This window comes from Pongo abelii, chromosome 2, assembly GCF_028885655.2.
Source record: "Pongo abelii isolate AG06213 chromosome 2, NHGRI_mPonAbe1-v2.0_pri, whole genome shotgun sequence".
Taxonomy (NCBI): Eukaryota; Metazoa; Chordata; class Mammalia; order Primates; family Hominidae; genus Pongo; species Pongo abelii.
The window spans coordinates 207,998,649-208,012,315 of record NC_085928.1 but is presented as its reverse complement, the minus strand read 5'-3'; the positions used below and the strand labels follow the sequence as shown (position 1 = coordinate 208,012,315).

Sequence of the window (13,667 nt, the reverse complement as noted above, 5' to 3'; positions counted from 1 at the left end):
CCATTTCCTTACTCCATTAATCTGAGCAGGTCAGGACAGGTGGTGATGTTCCTGTTTTACAGCCAGAAAAAATGGACACCTGTTCAGGGACACCCCTGAGTGCACAAAGCCTACTCAGTGACTGAGCTGGGATTAGAGGCTGGCTCTGGCCTCTTACCAGTTTGGAGTTGATGGGCCCTTGGCTTAGAACAGAGGTGGTAAACTGGCAGCCTGCTGGTCCTATGTGGCCTCTGGACGTGCTTTGGCCTGCACAGTGCTTTTTTGGTTTTTTTTTTTAAATGTGTGTAAGTTGCCAACACTTAAAAGAATGAAGAGATTTCCCAATTACTAGCTTAAAAATGTAAGCATCTGGCAACCCTGGGCTTCCATCCCCACATGGTAATTCCTGACATGTCCTGTACTCCCCAGGGCCCCCGCCTGCCCCACATAAGTTTGCAACCCCTGCTTGGAGAAAGAATCCCGTCATGAGGCCTTGGGGGCTGGCTCTTCATCCTATTCATGGTTGTGTCTGTGGCACATAGCTTGGTGCTTGATAGGTCATCAGTGCTCAGGATTAAAGAGAACTGCATGCCCGTGGGCCAGGCCCATGGGCAGTTGCCAGTATGCCTGAGGCTTTGGCCAGGACTTGAGGCCAGCTCCTGCCTTGGCAGGAGTCCTCAGGGTCTGCCTCAGGGTGGGAAAGAAGGAGGTAGAAGCAGCTCCTCTCTCCTCCCCAGGACAAAGGCCATGATGGGGTCAAGGAGCTGGACAGCCTAAACAGTGACCGACTGAGAACCGTCCAGCTCAATGTCTGCAGCAGCGAAGAGGTGGAGAAAGTGGTGGAGATAGTCCGCTCGAGCCTGAAGGACCCTGAGAAAGGTAGGGCGTCCCTTCGGGCGGCAGGGGTTGTGTATGGGGCCATTCCAAGGGGCACTTGCTAAACACCACCTTCCATTGGCTGGCATCCTGCCACCGCACTCCTTTCCTTATTGTTTAAGCTCTTCCTCCTGCACAGTAGGAGGAAGAGGATTACACTAAACACACTCGCGCAATAGGGCAATGGAAAAATACAGTCAGGAGGTGATTTCAGAGTTCGTGGAGTGCTAGGTGGCTACGCACTGATTCAGGTCAGTTCAGCCAACACCCATTGATGCCCCCTCTGGCCCAGGAGCTGGGTTGGGTGCCGGGGACACAAAGATGGTCAAGGCACATTCTGTCCCCAGGACCTCATAGTTCAGCCAGGGGACCAAGTTCAAAATCAGGGAGCCGTGCATTGAGAGAGGCAGAGCAGCACAGGAAAGAGGGGTCAGTCCAGCCGTGGGGGTGCAGTGGAAGCAGGCCAGTTAAGGCAGATTGTGGCGGAGAGCAGAGATGGTCGTTCCAAGAGGAGGGGAGAGCAGGAACCACAGCTGGGAGCAGCACAGGGAGGGTAGCGGGGGCTGTTGGTCAGGTGGTGGGATTAGCCGGCACCTCAATATGAGTCATGGGTCAGGTCACGCGGAGGGGGAGGCAGCAAAGGAGGTTGGGGAGGGAGGTCTTGGATCCCAGGCGAGGGAGCATGGCTGGTCTCCTGACGGCACTGGGGAGCCACTGCAGGGGTCATCCTGAGGGAATGGCCTGGTCATTGTGAGACTTGTGAGGCTCCCTCTGAGGATGGCAGGGCAATGTGGAGGTGGATTCAAAGGGGGAGTTAAACGTGGGTTCTAGAGTCCGGAACTAGGGTGGTAGGTGTTGGGAAACAGGAAGGGTCAGGTATGAGGAGTGTTGAGAAGGCGAAGCTGGCTGGACTTGGTGACTTGGATGTGGGGATGAGGTGAGGCGCAAAGTCTCTGTCCTGGACACCTGGTGTCCTGCACTGCAGGAGCAGGTGGGGAGATAGGGAGATACTGAAGCACCCACCCTGAGGGAATGTCTAGGCTAGAAGAGCAGGTGCCCATGACAGGAGGTGACACTGGGAGTCGGGGAGATGCACAGAGGGACCCCTGGGAATGTGTGTTTGGGGATCAGATGAGGGGGAGAGGCAGCTGTCAGGTTGGATACAGTGCCCCAGAAGCTAAACAACACAAAGTTTGGGTGAGGGGGCAGTACCAGCAGCCAACAGGGTCAAAAGCTACAGAAAGTTCCAGTAGCATAAGGACTAAAATATCCTTCCAGTTCAGCCAGTGGAGGACCTTGGTGGGAGGAGCTCTGCCTCCAACCTCGGGAGCGCCATTCATGTAGAATACAGCTGTGGGGGATGGAGCACCCTGGAGCCGGGCAGCCCAGCAGCATCTGGAGAAGCGAATCTATGAAGTTTACCTTTGAGCTCCCTGACAGCCCAGGCAGAAAGGGTGTGCCTCATTCAGGCCTCTGCTTTCCCTCAGAATGGGGTGAGGCAGCTCTCAGGAGCAGCGACTTCAGTGGCTGGGGAAGGAGGAGGAAAAGGCAGGAGTGACCAGATCCCATGCAGGGAGCTCTGCTGAGCCTGTATCAGCCAGATGGATGTGCTGTCTGTCAGAGCAGCTGCCTCAGAGGCTGCGTGTGTGGCTATCGGTGACGCTGCTGCTCTGCCTGTCACTGATGTGCCGCCTCATCAGCCCACTGTCGCTCCCATCCTCCCAACAGGCCATTCACAGGCCTCTCTGTTCTCGCTGAACATCTGTTTAATAATTAACAGGCAGAGCCAGCCCATTAAGAAAAGGCAGGATGGGTCCCGCTGGGATGATTACCGGCGCAGAACCTGCAGCCTGCTTCGCCCCTCCCTGGCGGTAAATTCTCCTCCCTCCCACCTTCCCTGGGCAGCTGCTATATTTTCCTTCATGAACTACTGGGCAGGAAAACAGCTGCATCAGCACCATAAAGCCACGTGATTATAGTGTGGGTTTTGTGGTGATCTAAAATGCCAATGAAAGGCATCATCACCGGAGACCCGAGCAGAGAACGCACCAGGCCGGCTTGCTCAGGCTGGCGGTCCTCGTCCCCTGCCCCCTGCCTCTGGGGCAGAACCACTTCCATTCTCTGTACTGGACTGGCCAGGTAGCCTAACCTACAAGGCAGGGTGGGCCCCGGCCCACACAGAGGGGAAGCACTCACCCCCTGCCCGGGGGTCTGGGCTCCAACCCCAGCACCAGCCTGATGCGCAAACCTTTCCCTGCTGCTTTTTCCACGCAGGGCATTCTGGAGGGCTGGATAAACCAGTCACCATCAACTTACTTAACCAATACTGCATTTTTTTTTGGAAAAAGATTTGAAGACTTTTAGATCTGAAAAAACAGTACATCGGTCAGATATGCAGTGGCGTGTCCCCCATCTCCCGCTCTCTCTTTCTTCCCGTCTGCCTCTCCTCCCTCTCCCCGCCTCCCCTCTGCACTCTCCTCCCTCTCCCCGCCTCCCCTCTGCACTCTCCTCCCTCTCCCCGCCTCCCCTCTGCACTCTCCTCCCTCTCCCCGCTTCCCCTCTGCACTCTCCTCCCTCTCCCCACTTCCCCTCTGCTCTCTCCTCCCTCTCCCCGCCTCCCCTCTGCACTCTCCTCCGTCTCCCCGCCTCCCCTCTGCACTCTCCTCCGTCTCCCCGCTTCCCCTCTGCACTCTCCTCCCTCTCCCCGCTTCCCCTCTGCTCTCTCCTCCCTCTCCCTGCCTCCCCTCTGCACTCTCCTCCCTCTCCCCGCCTCCCCTCTGCACTCTCCTCCCTCTCCCCGCCTCCCCTCTGCACTCTCCTCCCTCTCCCCGCCTCCCCTCTGCACTCTCCTGCCTCTCCCCGCCTCCCCTCTGCACTCTCCTCCCTCTCTCTCCCCGCCTCCCCTCTGCACTCTCCTCCCTCTCCCCGCCTCCCGTCTGCTCTCTCCTCCCTCTCCCCGCCTCCCCTCTGCACTCTCCTCCCTCTCCCCGCCTCCCCTCTGCACTCTCCTCCCTCTCCCCGCTTCCCCTCTGCACTCTCCTCCCTCTCCCCGCCTCCCCTCTGCACTCTCCTCCCTCTCCCCGCCTCCCCTCTGCACTCTCCTCCCTCTCCCCGCCTCCCCTCTGCACTCTCCTCCCTCTCTCTCCCCGCCTCCCCTCTGCACTCTCCTCCCTCTCCCCGCCTCCCGTCTGCTCTCTCCTCCCTCTCCCCGCTTCCCCTCTGCACTCTCCTCCCTCTCCCCGCTTCCCCTCTGCACTCTCCTCCCTCTCCCCGCCTCCCCTCTGCACTCTCCTCCCTCTCCCCGCCTCCCCTCTGCACTCTCCTCCCTCTCCCCGCTTCCCCTCTGCACTCTCCTCCCTCTCCCCGCCTCCCGTCTGCTCTCTCCTCCCTCTCCCCGCCTCCCCTCTGCACTCTGCCTTTTCCTGGCCTGGCCTGGGCAATTCCCCCTCAGGCAATGCCGGCTGTGATCTCCAGGGGGCGCCCTCCCAGAGCGTTCCGACCCGCAGTGGCCGCCACCGACCCACATCCCACGCAGGACATGTCAGAAGGGTCCTGTTCCCCTTCTCCACCGTGGGGGCACATTTGGATGGCGAGTCTGACGCCCTGCAGCCTGGCTCTGTGGAACAGTTGCTGCCAAAGCCCGGGGAGCCAGCCACGGGGGCGAGATGAAGGAGATTGTCTGATGAGAGCCGCGGAGCCATCTGCCACCGGCCCCGACCCCCGCAGGACGCTGAGGGACGGGACATCTGGAGCCTGGGACCAGCCCTCCCTGTCCCCACCCCAGGGGACACCGAGCCAGTGGGCCGGAGAGCAGGCTGTGGGCATGGCCTGATCTTGGCACATCACTTAACAGTCAGTCAACACTTATTTATTTAATTAATTAATTAATTTTTTTGAGACGGAGTCTTACTCTGCCGCCCAGGATGGAGTGCAATGGTGCGATCTCGGCTCACTGCAACCTCCACATCCCGGATTCAGGTGATTCTCCTGTCTCAGCCGCCCAAGGAGCTGGGATTACAGGTGCCTGCCACCATGCCCAGCTAATTTTTTTTTTTTTTTTTTTAGTAGAGAAGGGGTTTCACAAGGTTGGCCAGGCTGGTCTCAAACTCCTGACCTCAGGTGATCCATCTGCCTTGGACTCCCAAAGTGCTGGGATTACAGGCGTGAGCCACCACACCTGACCTGGGCTTCACTTCTTATTAGAAATGTGACCTTGGGCTTGCACCTGCCCCCTGTGTGGGCCTCAGCTTGCCCATCTGTGAAGTGGGAGAGTGCTCTGAGCCGTCCAGCGCTCACGCCTGGATCAGACCACTACAAGAGCATGGGAAGAATTTCAACACAAGCTGCTCTCAGGCTGATGGGCAGCAGAACACATGTAGGGGAGTAAGGGAGAAGCTTGGGAAAGGCCTGGCCTATCATGCTGCGGGATAGAGACCACAGAGCAGGAAGTGACTGATGCGGGGGATCCACCTGAGGAGGGGATGAAGACCATAGAGTGGGAAGTGACTGATGGGGGGGTCAGCCTGATGGGGGGATGGAGACCATAGAGCGGGAAGTGACTGATGGGGGGGGTCAGCCTGATGGGGGGATGGAGACCATAGAGCAGGAAGTGACTGATGGGGGGGGTCAGCCTGAGGGGGGATGAAGACCATAGAGCAGGAAGTGACTGATGGGTCTGCCTGAGGGGTGGGGTGAAGACAGAGGTGGAGGAGTGAGTGAGACAAAGAGACCCAGGAGGAGGCTTCTCCAGCAGCCCAGGAGAGAGGCAGCAAGGACCCAAGGGAATGCTAGTGGAAACAGGAAGGAAGAACCGACCCAGCAGAGGAAACCAGCAACAGCCTGGGGCGTGGGGGCTTTGTCCTCAGAAAGATCTGGGTCCAAATCCCACCCTCCCTGCCTGTTAGCTGGGTGACATTGACCAAGGTGCTTAACCTCTCTGAGCTTCAGTTGCCTCAACCGGATATGAGACAATTTAGGATCTATTTTACAGGGCGGTTGTGAGGGGAAGTTAATGAATGTAAAGGGCTTAATGAGGGGCCTGCCAGCTGTCATATTGATCTTGATCTGTAATATTAGCAGTACTTGGTGACTCATTAGGTGGGGGAGGGGTGGAGGAGCTGGAGGAGTCACAGACGAGAGTAAAATCATTAACAAAGAGGAGGAGCAGGCTTGGGCAGCTTGGAAACTTGATGTGTTGGTTGTGGTTAGGGTGAGTCAGGGACCTGTGGGACATTCAGGTAGAATCGAGACAGGAGATGGGATGAGGAGAGAGAGCTGTGACTCCCAAGGAGAACTAGGGGGCCATTGGTGTGAAGGCGATCTTGGGGATGTCACAGGAAAATTGCTATCGCCCAACCAGCGGGCATGCCTCCGTGAGTTTATTCAGAACATTGGCTGAGGATTCCAGATGGCAGCTAGGTCCACCACTCTCAACACTCATTAAAGCTATAATCCAGGGGCTGTGCCCTTTCATAGGTCATGTTTCATTAAACTTTTTTGGATAGTAGTGTCAAATGTCATTGTTTTACTTTTAGGTGGAAAAAGGGCTGTATGCATTTTAAGTCATGGGATATTGTCCCTTATGAATCAAACACGAAACAGCTGGAAAATTCACAAACATGAAGAAGATGAGGACACCTAAGAGTTGAGTGTACTCTGAGAGGAGCAGGATTAGGCCAGGGCGTTGGGGGCCACTTATATCTGGAAGCAGGTGAAAGAAAGGTGTCAGGGCAGATGCAGGAGATGCCTGGGTATCACTAATGCTGAGGGAGAAGGGAGCCTCAAGGAGTACTGGCAGTACTCATATCGTAGCGATCCTGAGGAGAGTGAAGACTGGGGGTGAGGTCCTTGGCGTACCACCCTGGAGACCCTGGAGAGTGCGTGGTCAGGACAGCTGAGGGCTGGGACCCAGTGTGGTATGGAAGGGAGATGGAGAGGATAGAGCGTGTGTGTGTGTGTGTGTGTGTGTGTGTGTGTGTGTGTGTGTGTGTGTGTGTGTGTGTGTGTGTGTGTGTGTGTGTGTGCGCGCGCTCTGTCGCCCAGGCTGGAGTGCCGTGGCATGATCCAGCTCATTGCAACCTCTGCCTCCTGGGTTCAAGAGATTCTTCTGCCTCAGCCTCCCGAGTAGCTGGGACTACAGGTGCCCGCCACCACACTCGGCTAATCTTTGTATTACAGGATAGAGTGTGTTCTTGGAAGCCTGGCGTGGAGGCAGGGAGAGCAGGTAGCATAGTTACAGAAGGATCTTCGGGATATGGAAATGCGGTATTTGTGGACACTCATTCATCTAACACACATTTGTTGAGCACCTAATGTGTATAGAACTGAAGGGAGGGAGTCATGGGCAATGGAAAAGCTGAAACTGCGTAAAAGAGAGAGAAGGATCAGTGGCTATGGTCTCGAAGATGACGTGGAAGTGTCAGCCATAACAGGTGCGGAGCGGCCTGCTGCTCCTCCTGGGAAGAGAAGAAGGTGAAGACTCAGGGCACATCTGCAGGGAGACAGTGGGAGCTATGGGGTCGTTGTGGATGACGCTGATCCTGTCATTAGCATCTGAGCGATGTCACAGGTGAGACCTAGAGCAGGGAGACACCCGCACGGCTTTGGTGGAGAGTGGGAGTGAGCTCTTCATGGACACTGTGTTAACCAGCAATTTTCTTTCCCTAATAAATGCCCTTAATTCTCCATAATTAAAGGAGAAGGCACCAGAGGGCAGTGAACGAAGCTTTAATTTGGGTAACACGGAAGGAAAGCAGCTAGAGACCAATTACTCTGTCATTTACACAAACTCATTTCCATGATTAACTTGGAAAATGAAGCAGCGCCGAGTTCCCACAGGCAGGGGAGGGCCCCAGGACAGGAGCTCTGCTCTGAGGCTGCGCCTTGGGAAGGACCACGGGGCTTTTGCCACGGGAGACTGAACCCTGAGGGTTTCCACAACAAAGAGGCAGGGCCCAGCTCTGTCCTGAGGCTCTGACCCATCCAGCCTTTGTACCCCAACAAACTGAACTCAGAGAGGTCCCTGCAAAACACAGCTGCCTCCTCGTGCCCACCTCCCCTGCGATTTCCCTGGCTTCTGGCAAGAGAAGAGAAGATGTGAGTGAAAGCTCAAAGGCAGAGATGAGTAAACAGGAATGGAGTGTGAAACTCAAACTCAGGGTGTGGGGATGGGATGGGGTGGAGTGGAGTGGAAGTGGGAATTTGAGGTGAGGTGAGATTCAAGGCTGGGGGACATGGCAGGCTGGGTCATGATGGGCCCAGAGAATCGAGCCAGGCAGATGTGACGTGAGAACTGGACATTCTAGATGCAAGGGAGGGCTGCAGTCAGCACTTTAGGCCTCTTTACCTCCTGTCGTTCCTGAGTGACTCTTCTAGAAAGTTTCTTGAGAGCACTGGGCGAGAGGCTGGGAAGTCACAGGAAAGAAGTGGAGAGGAGACTGGCCTGCAGGCTGAAGGGCAATGTCTGGGCCAAGCCCATGTGGTAACTGCACATCTATCCCTCTCCTGTCCAGGGATGTGGGGCCTCGTTAACAATGCCGGCATCTCAACGTTCGGGGAGGTGGAGTTCACCAGCCTGGAGACCTACAAGCAGGTGGCAGAAGTGAACCTTTGGGGCACAGTGCGGATGACAAAATCCTTTCTCCCCCTCATCCGAAGGGCCAAAGGTGAGTGGGAAAGGGAGCTCCCTCCTGCCCCTGAACCTGCACCACATGTTCATCTTTGCTCAGAATGGAAATACCTGTCCCAGCAGCTCCAACGTCCACAACTCAGCAGGGGTGAGCTCGTGAATCCCAGGGGCTATGCTGGGCCTGGGGTGATGGTGGGCAGAGGGGCTGTGGCCGGGTAGGGGAGGAGGAAGCAGAGCAAGTAAGAGGTCAGTGGTCTATGCAGCAAAAGCTTAAAGATTTGAGCAGCCATCCACTCTGGGAACCTAATCTATAGAGAGAATCACCCTTTGCACAAAGCTGGGTGTACACATCTTTGTATCAATCGGGTGTGGTTAAGTAAAATCTGGCATATTCATTCTACGGATTATTTATACTGTAGTTTAAAAAATGAGATCATTGTGGTATTAGGAAACAATAGTAAAAATCAAGATTAGAAATTTGGAAAACCAACAAAACACCCAAACCATGTGGGTGGCCAAATGTGAGCAAACCACTTTGGAAGTCATTGACTTGGATTTTTTCCCTGGCATAGCAAACAATTGTGGCAAAAAGGGTAAGATTCATACATCTATGGTGAAGTCCTAGCAACAACAGGCATGAACACGGAGTGCAGCTGTAGGATTTTAGATGAAAACCCCAACCCTTCAGTGACTTCAAACTTAGAGCTTTCTGAAAGGTGCCTCCCCCTAGATGGGCTGAGTTCCCTCCCGGGGGCACACCTGGATAGGCTGAGCTCCCTCCCTGGGGCACACCTGGATAGGCTGAGCTCCCTCCCGGGGGCACACCTGGATAGGCTGAGCTCCCTCCCGGGGGCACACCTGGATGGGCTGAGCTCCCTCCCGGGGGCACACCTGGATGGGCTGAGCTCCCTCCCGGGGGCACACCTGGATGGGCTGAGCTCCCTCCCGGGGGCACACCTGGATGGGCTGAGCTCCCTCCCGGGGGCACACCTGGATGGGCTGAGCTCCCTCCCGGGGGCACACCTGGATGGGCTGAGCTCCCTCCCGGGGGCACACCTGGATGGGCTGAGCTCCCTCCCGGGGGCACACCTGGATGGGCTGAGCTCCCTCCCGGGGGCACACCTGGATGGGCTGAGCTCCCTCCCGGGGGCACACCTGGATGGGCTGAGTTCCCTCCCTGGGGCACACCTGGATGGGCTGAGTTCCCTCCCAGGGAAACACCTGGATGGGCTGAGTTCCCTCCCTGGGGCACACCTGGATGGGCTGAGCTCCCTCCCGGGGACACACCTGGATGGGCTGAGTTCCCTCCCGGGGGCACACCTGGATGGGCTGAGTTCCCTCCCGGGGACACACCTGGATGGGCTGATTTCCCTCCTGGGAAAACTGGTCCCAGATCCGCCTGGGCTTCCCCGGCCGGGCCAAATGCAATCCACTTCCAACCCCTCTGTTCCCGGGGCCAGGAGGAGCTGTGGGAGGCCCCTGATGCCCCCAGGCTGGGCCTATGGCCTTTGGAGGGGGAGGAGGAGGGGGGTCACCACACTCTCCCAGTGCCCAGGACTCTTCTCATGTCCTAGCCCTGAAGTCAGTTTCAGAAACCCTGCCCCTGCCCCACCAGGCTGTCCTGGGCTCCACCCAGGCTCCACCCTACCAGAGTGCAATGGAGTTGGGCAGTTAAGCCTAATGGCACGGGTCCTGTCCTCTTTCAGGGGTGTCTCGGGGCTCCCTCCCAGCTGCAGCCCCAGGTACTTCCTCCTCTGCACTCCAACCCCCATCGCCAGGGCTGCTGTCAGTGGATAGACTCTTGGCCTTAGTGTGTTACTTATCTGCACATCATACTACTGGAGCTGGATTTTAAGCTCCATAAGGGGAAGGGGAAGCTTTTAGGCTGTATTTCTCCCTAACCAGCACCAGACCTTGCCTATAGTGAAAGCTCAGATCCACACAGACAGCTGTCTCGCCTCCCACTTCTCCCCTTGTGTTTTCACCCCAAATTATCACCGCATCGGGCTCGATCTGGTTTTTGAGTCAGTTGCGTGTTGCCCATTACACTGTGCCCTCCTGCTTCTCACTCACTTGTCCTCACCTGTCCTGCCTGGCACAGCCAGGTTCCCAGGGAAGACCAGGGGTGCTGATGCTGATGCGTGGGCCTGAGCTGGCTTTGTCTATTGAATGAGAAGGCTCCTGGGTGGCTCAGAAGTGGTTCCAGCCAAGCCTCTGGAGACATGCCAGACTTCTGCCCTCTGTGTCACAGGGCAGTGCCTCCTTAGCAGGTATCTCTGTCTCCCTCTGTAGGCCGCGTCGTCAATATCAGCAGCATGCTGGGCCGCATGGCCAACCCGGCCCGCTCCCCGTACTGCATCACCAAGTTCGGGGTGGAGGCTTTCTCGGACTGCCTGCGCTATGAGATGTACCCCCTGGGCGTGAAGGTCAGTGTGGTGGAGCCCGGCAACTTCATCGCTGCCACCAGCCTTTACAGCCCCGAGAGCATTCAGGCCATCGCCAAGAAGATGTGGGACGAGCTGCCTGAGGTCGTGCGCAAGGACTACGGCAAGAAGTACTTTGATGAAAAGATTGCTAAGATGGAGACCTACTGCAGCAGTGGCTCCACAGACACGTCCCCTGTCATCGATGCTGTCACACACGCCCTGACCGCCACCACCCCCTACACCCGCTACCACCCCATGGACTACTACTGGTGGCTGCGAATGCAGATCATGACCCACTTGCCTGGAGCCATCTCCGACATGATCTACATCCGCTGAAAAGTCTCGCTGTGGCCTCTGTCAGGGATCCCCGGTGGAAGGGGAGGGGAGGGAGGAGCCCATATAGTCAACTCTTGATTATCCACGTGTGGATTATCCACCACCCCAGGAAGACCCATAACTGGTTTTAACACTAACTAGAGGGAATGACTTCTTTGCATAGTGAGTGACGTGGGCCTTCACAAACAGGGTGTGGAGTGGCAGGCAGGGGCCTCTAAATCTCAGGGCAAACATGGTGAATCTATCTCTCTGGAGATAATTTCATACAGAGATTTTAAGAAAACATCTTTATATTAAAAACAGATTTATTGTAGAATAGAATCAAAACTCCTTTGTGTCTTCAAGTCAAATTATCAGTTTTGAAAAATTATCTCATTTGATCCTTAAGCCAGTCTCATGAATGAAAAGGACGGGTTTTTTCTTTTGTACATGAAGCATTTGCAGCTTAAAGAGGATGCATGAAATAACCCTTTTATCGCTTATAAATAGTGCCAGTCATGTGTTCCTGCCACTGCTGTGGAAATACTTCACATTTTGCATTCCAGGACTGTTTTGGATCCATTTGCCCAAGAATCTTCTGACTAACTCTGTGTCCTCATCTGAGCCACACATACCAAGTGCCCACTGGTACCTCTGCATGTCCATGGTGCTGTGTGACGGGCAAGCCAGCAGCCAGTGACTCAGAGCTGGCTGTATGGAGGGGGTGGGAATGTTTCTGGAGATTTTTTTTTTTTTTCCAGACACAGTCTTGCTCAGTCCCCTAGGCTGGAATGCAGTGGCACCATCTCGGCTCACTGCAACCTCCGCCTCCGTGGTTCAAGCGGTTCTTCTGCCTCAGCCTCCCAAGTAGCTGGGGTTATAGGCACTCACCACCATACCGGGCTAATTTTTGTATTTTTAGTAGAGATGGGGTTTCACCATGTTGGCTAGGCTGGTCTCGAACTCCCAACTTCAAGTGATCCACCTGCCTTGGCCTCCCAAAGTGCTGGGATTACAGGCATGAGATTTTTACTTGAGATTTTTCCATCCTCATTTAGGACTCAGGATAGACTTGTATGGAGGTGCTCTCTGGCTAAGAGGATAGGTTGTTACTGGTTTGGGTCTGCTTGGTTTTGCCTTGGGTGAGGCTGGTGTCGATGGGGCAGGCTTGGCACGAGCAGTGGTGCCATGGCAGGGCACTGTGGCATCTTCTCCCCTAGCAGTGGATTTGGGGTCCCTGCTTGCCTCACATGGTGCTTACACATATGCGCGCGCGCGCACACACACACACACACACACACACACACACACACACGTGTTCTGCAGGGCTTCAGCATGGGCCTTCATTCCCGCCTCGGCCTTATTTTCAATTAAGAAGTGATGCCACTTTAGGCAGGGTCTGCATGATCACTTCTTGGGTTTGAGTTTGAAAGCTTCCATCCCTGCAACTGCCCAGGGCCTGTATGTTTGGACCAAAACCAAACACCACTGTCCTCCAGGTGGCTTGCGGCCTGGGGTAGGGTCCCAAGTGCCAGCCTTACAAATCACTCTGACGTTTCCGCCTCTCCCTGGGCGGGCTGGGCCTGCCGCTAGAGGGCGCGCGCCTCCTCCGCAGCCGGCGCCGGCCTCCAACGCCCCAGACTCCCGGGCTGCCACCCGAGCCTGAGGTTTCTCACGGCGTTCGGGATTCTCACTTCGGAAACTGGGAACAAAGAAGCAAGCAACACCCTTTAGAAACAGTGTTCTCGCTCTTCTAGCAGCTGGCCCGAACCTGGAGTCTGGTGCCAGGAGAAGGCAGAAGAACCCGGGCAGCTGGAGTGGGCTATGGGGTTCAGCCAGTGCCAAGGAAAAAGGGTCTCACAATGGGCAAATTCAGCTTGCCTCTTGGGCCTTTGTCCCCGCTGTCTTCAAACAGGGATCCCCTGTCCCAGCTCCCCTAGGAGGAGGGAGGGGAGGCAGGCAGGGCTGAAACCCTCGAGAGGCCAGAGGGGGACGCTTGGTGTTCACTGCATTTACATAACCATAGGATGCTTTTGTTCCGTGGACCTTGTTCTAGCAAGATCCTTTCGGAATTGCATTTTTACATGTTGGGCGAATTTGTTTTCGTGCTGAAGTTTATTAAAGGAAAATAGATGGAGCCTTGGAGTTGCACGTGTGCGTCCCTGCCTGGGAACTAGAGGAAGGGGGGGCCACATACTCTGGGTCCCAATCAACAGACCCGAACGTCGGAGAAGCTGCATACGCGTCTATTGGAATCTTCTGAGTAAGGCAGAACTGCTGGGCCAGCCTATATAAGCTGTTCTGGCTTTTAATCATTTCCAGTGATTGAAAAGCCCAGGCTACCATCCCTCCAAATAACTCCAGTGCTAACTCAAACCTCATATTTACCATTCACTTTCTGGCAGCTTAGAACCTACTGGGGCACAGGACCTAGTTTTCATCTT

The 13,667-nt window shown here is 55.7% G+C and overlaps 1 protein-coding gene across 3 annotated transcripts in view; it reads left to right on the top strand.

Annotated features, from left to right (window-relative positions):
* BDH1 (3-hydroxybutyrate dehydrogenase 1) overlaps positions 1–13,360 on the top strand; it is a 46,545-nt gene extending 33,185 nt beyond the window's left edge. For all 3 annotated transcript variants that reach the window (XM_024241218.3, XM_024241219.3, XM_054553138.2), the window contains 3 exons: positions 717–858; positions 8,367–8,519; positions 10,775–13,360. In XM_024241218.3, the coding sequence (XP_024096986.3) occupies positions 717–858; positions 8,367–8,519; positions 10,775–11,244 (765 nt within the window). In that variant the 3' untranslated portion in view covers positions 11,245–13,360. The remainder of the gene's footprint in view (positions 1–716; positions 859–8,366; positions 8,520–10,774) is intronic.
* Positions 13,361–13,667: the final 307 nt, after the last annotated feature.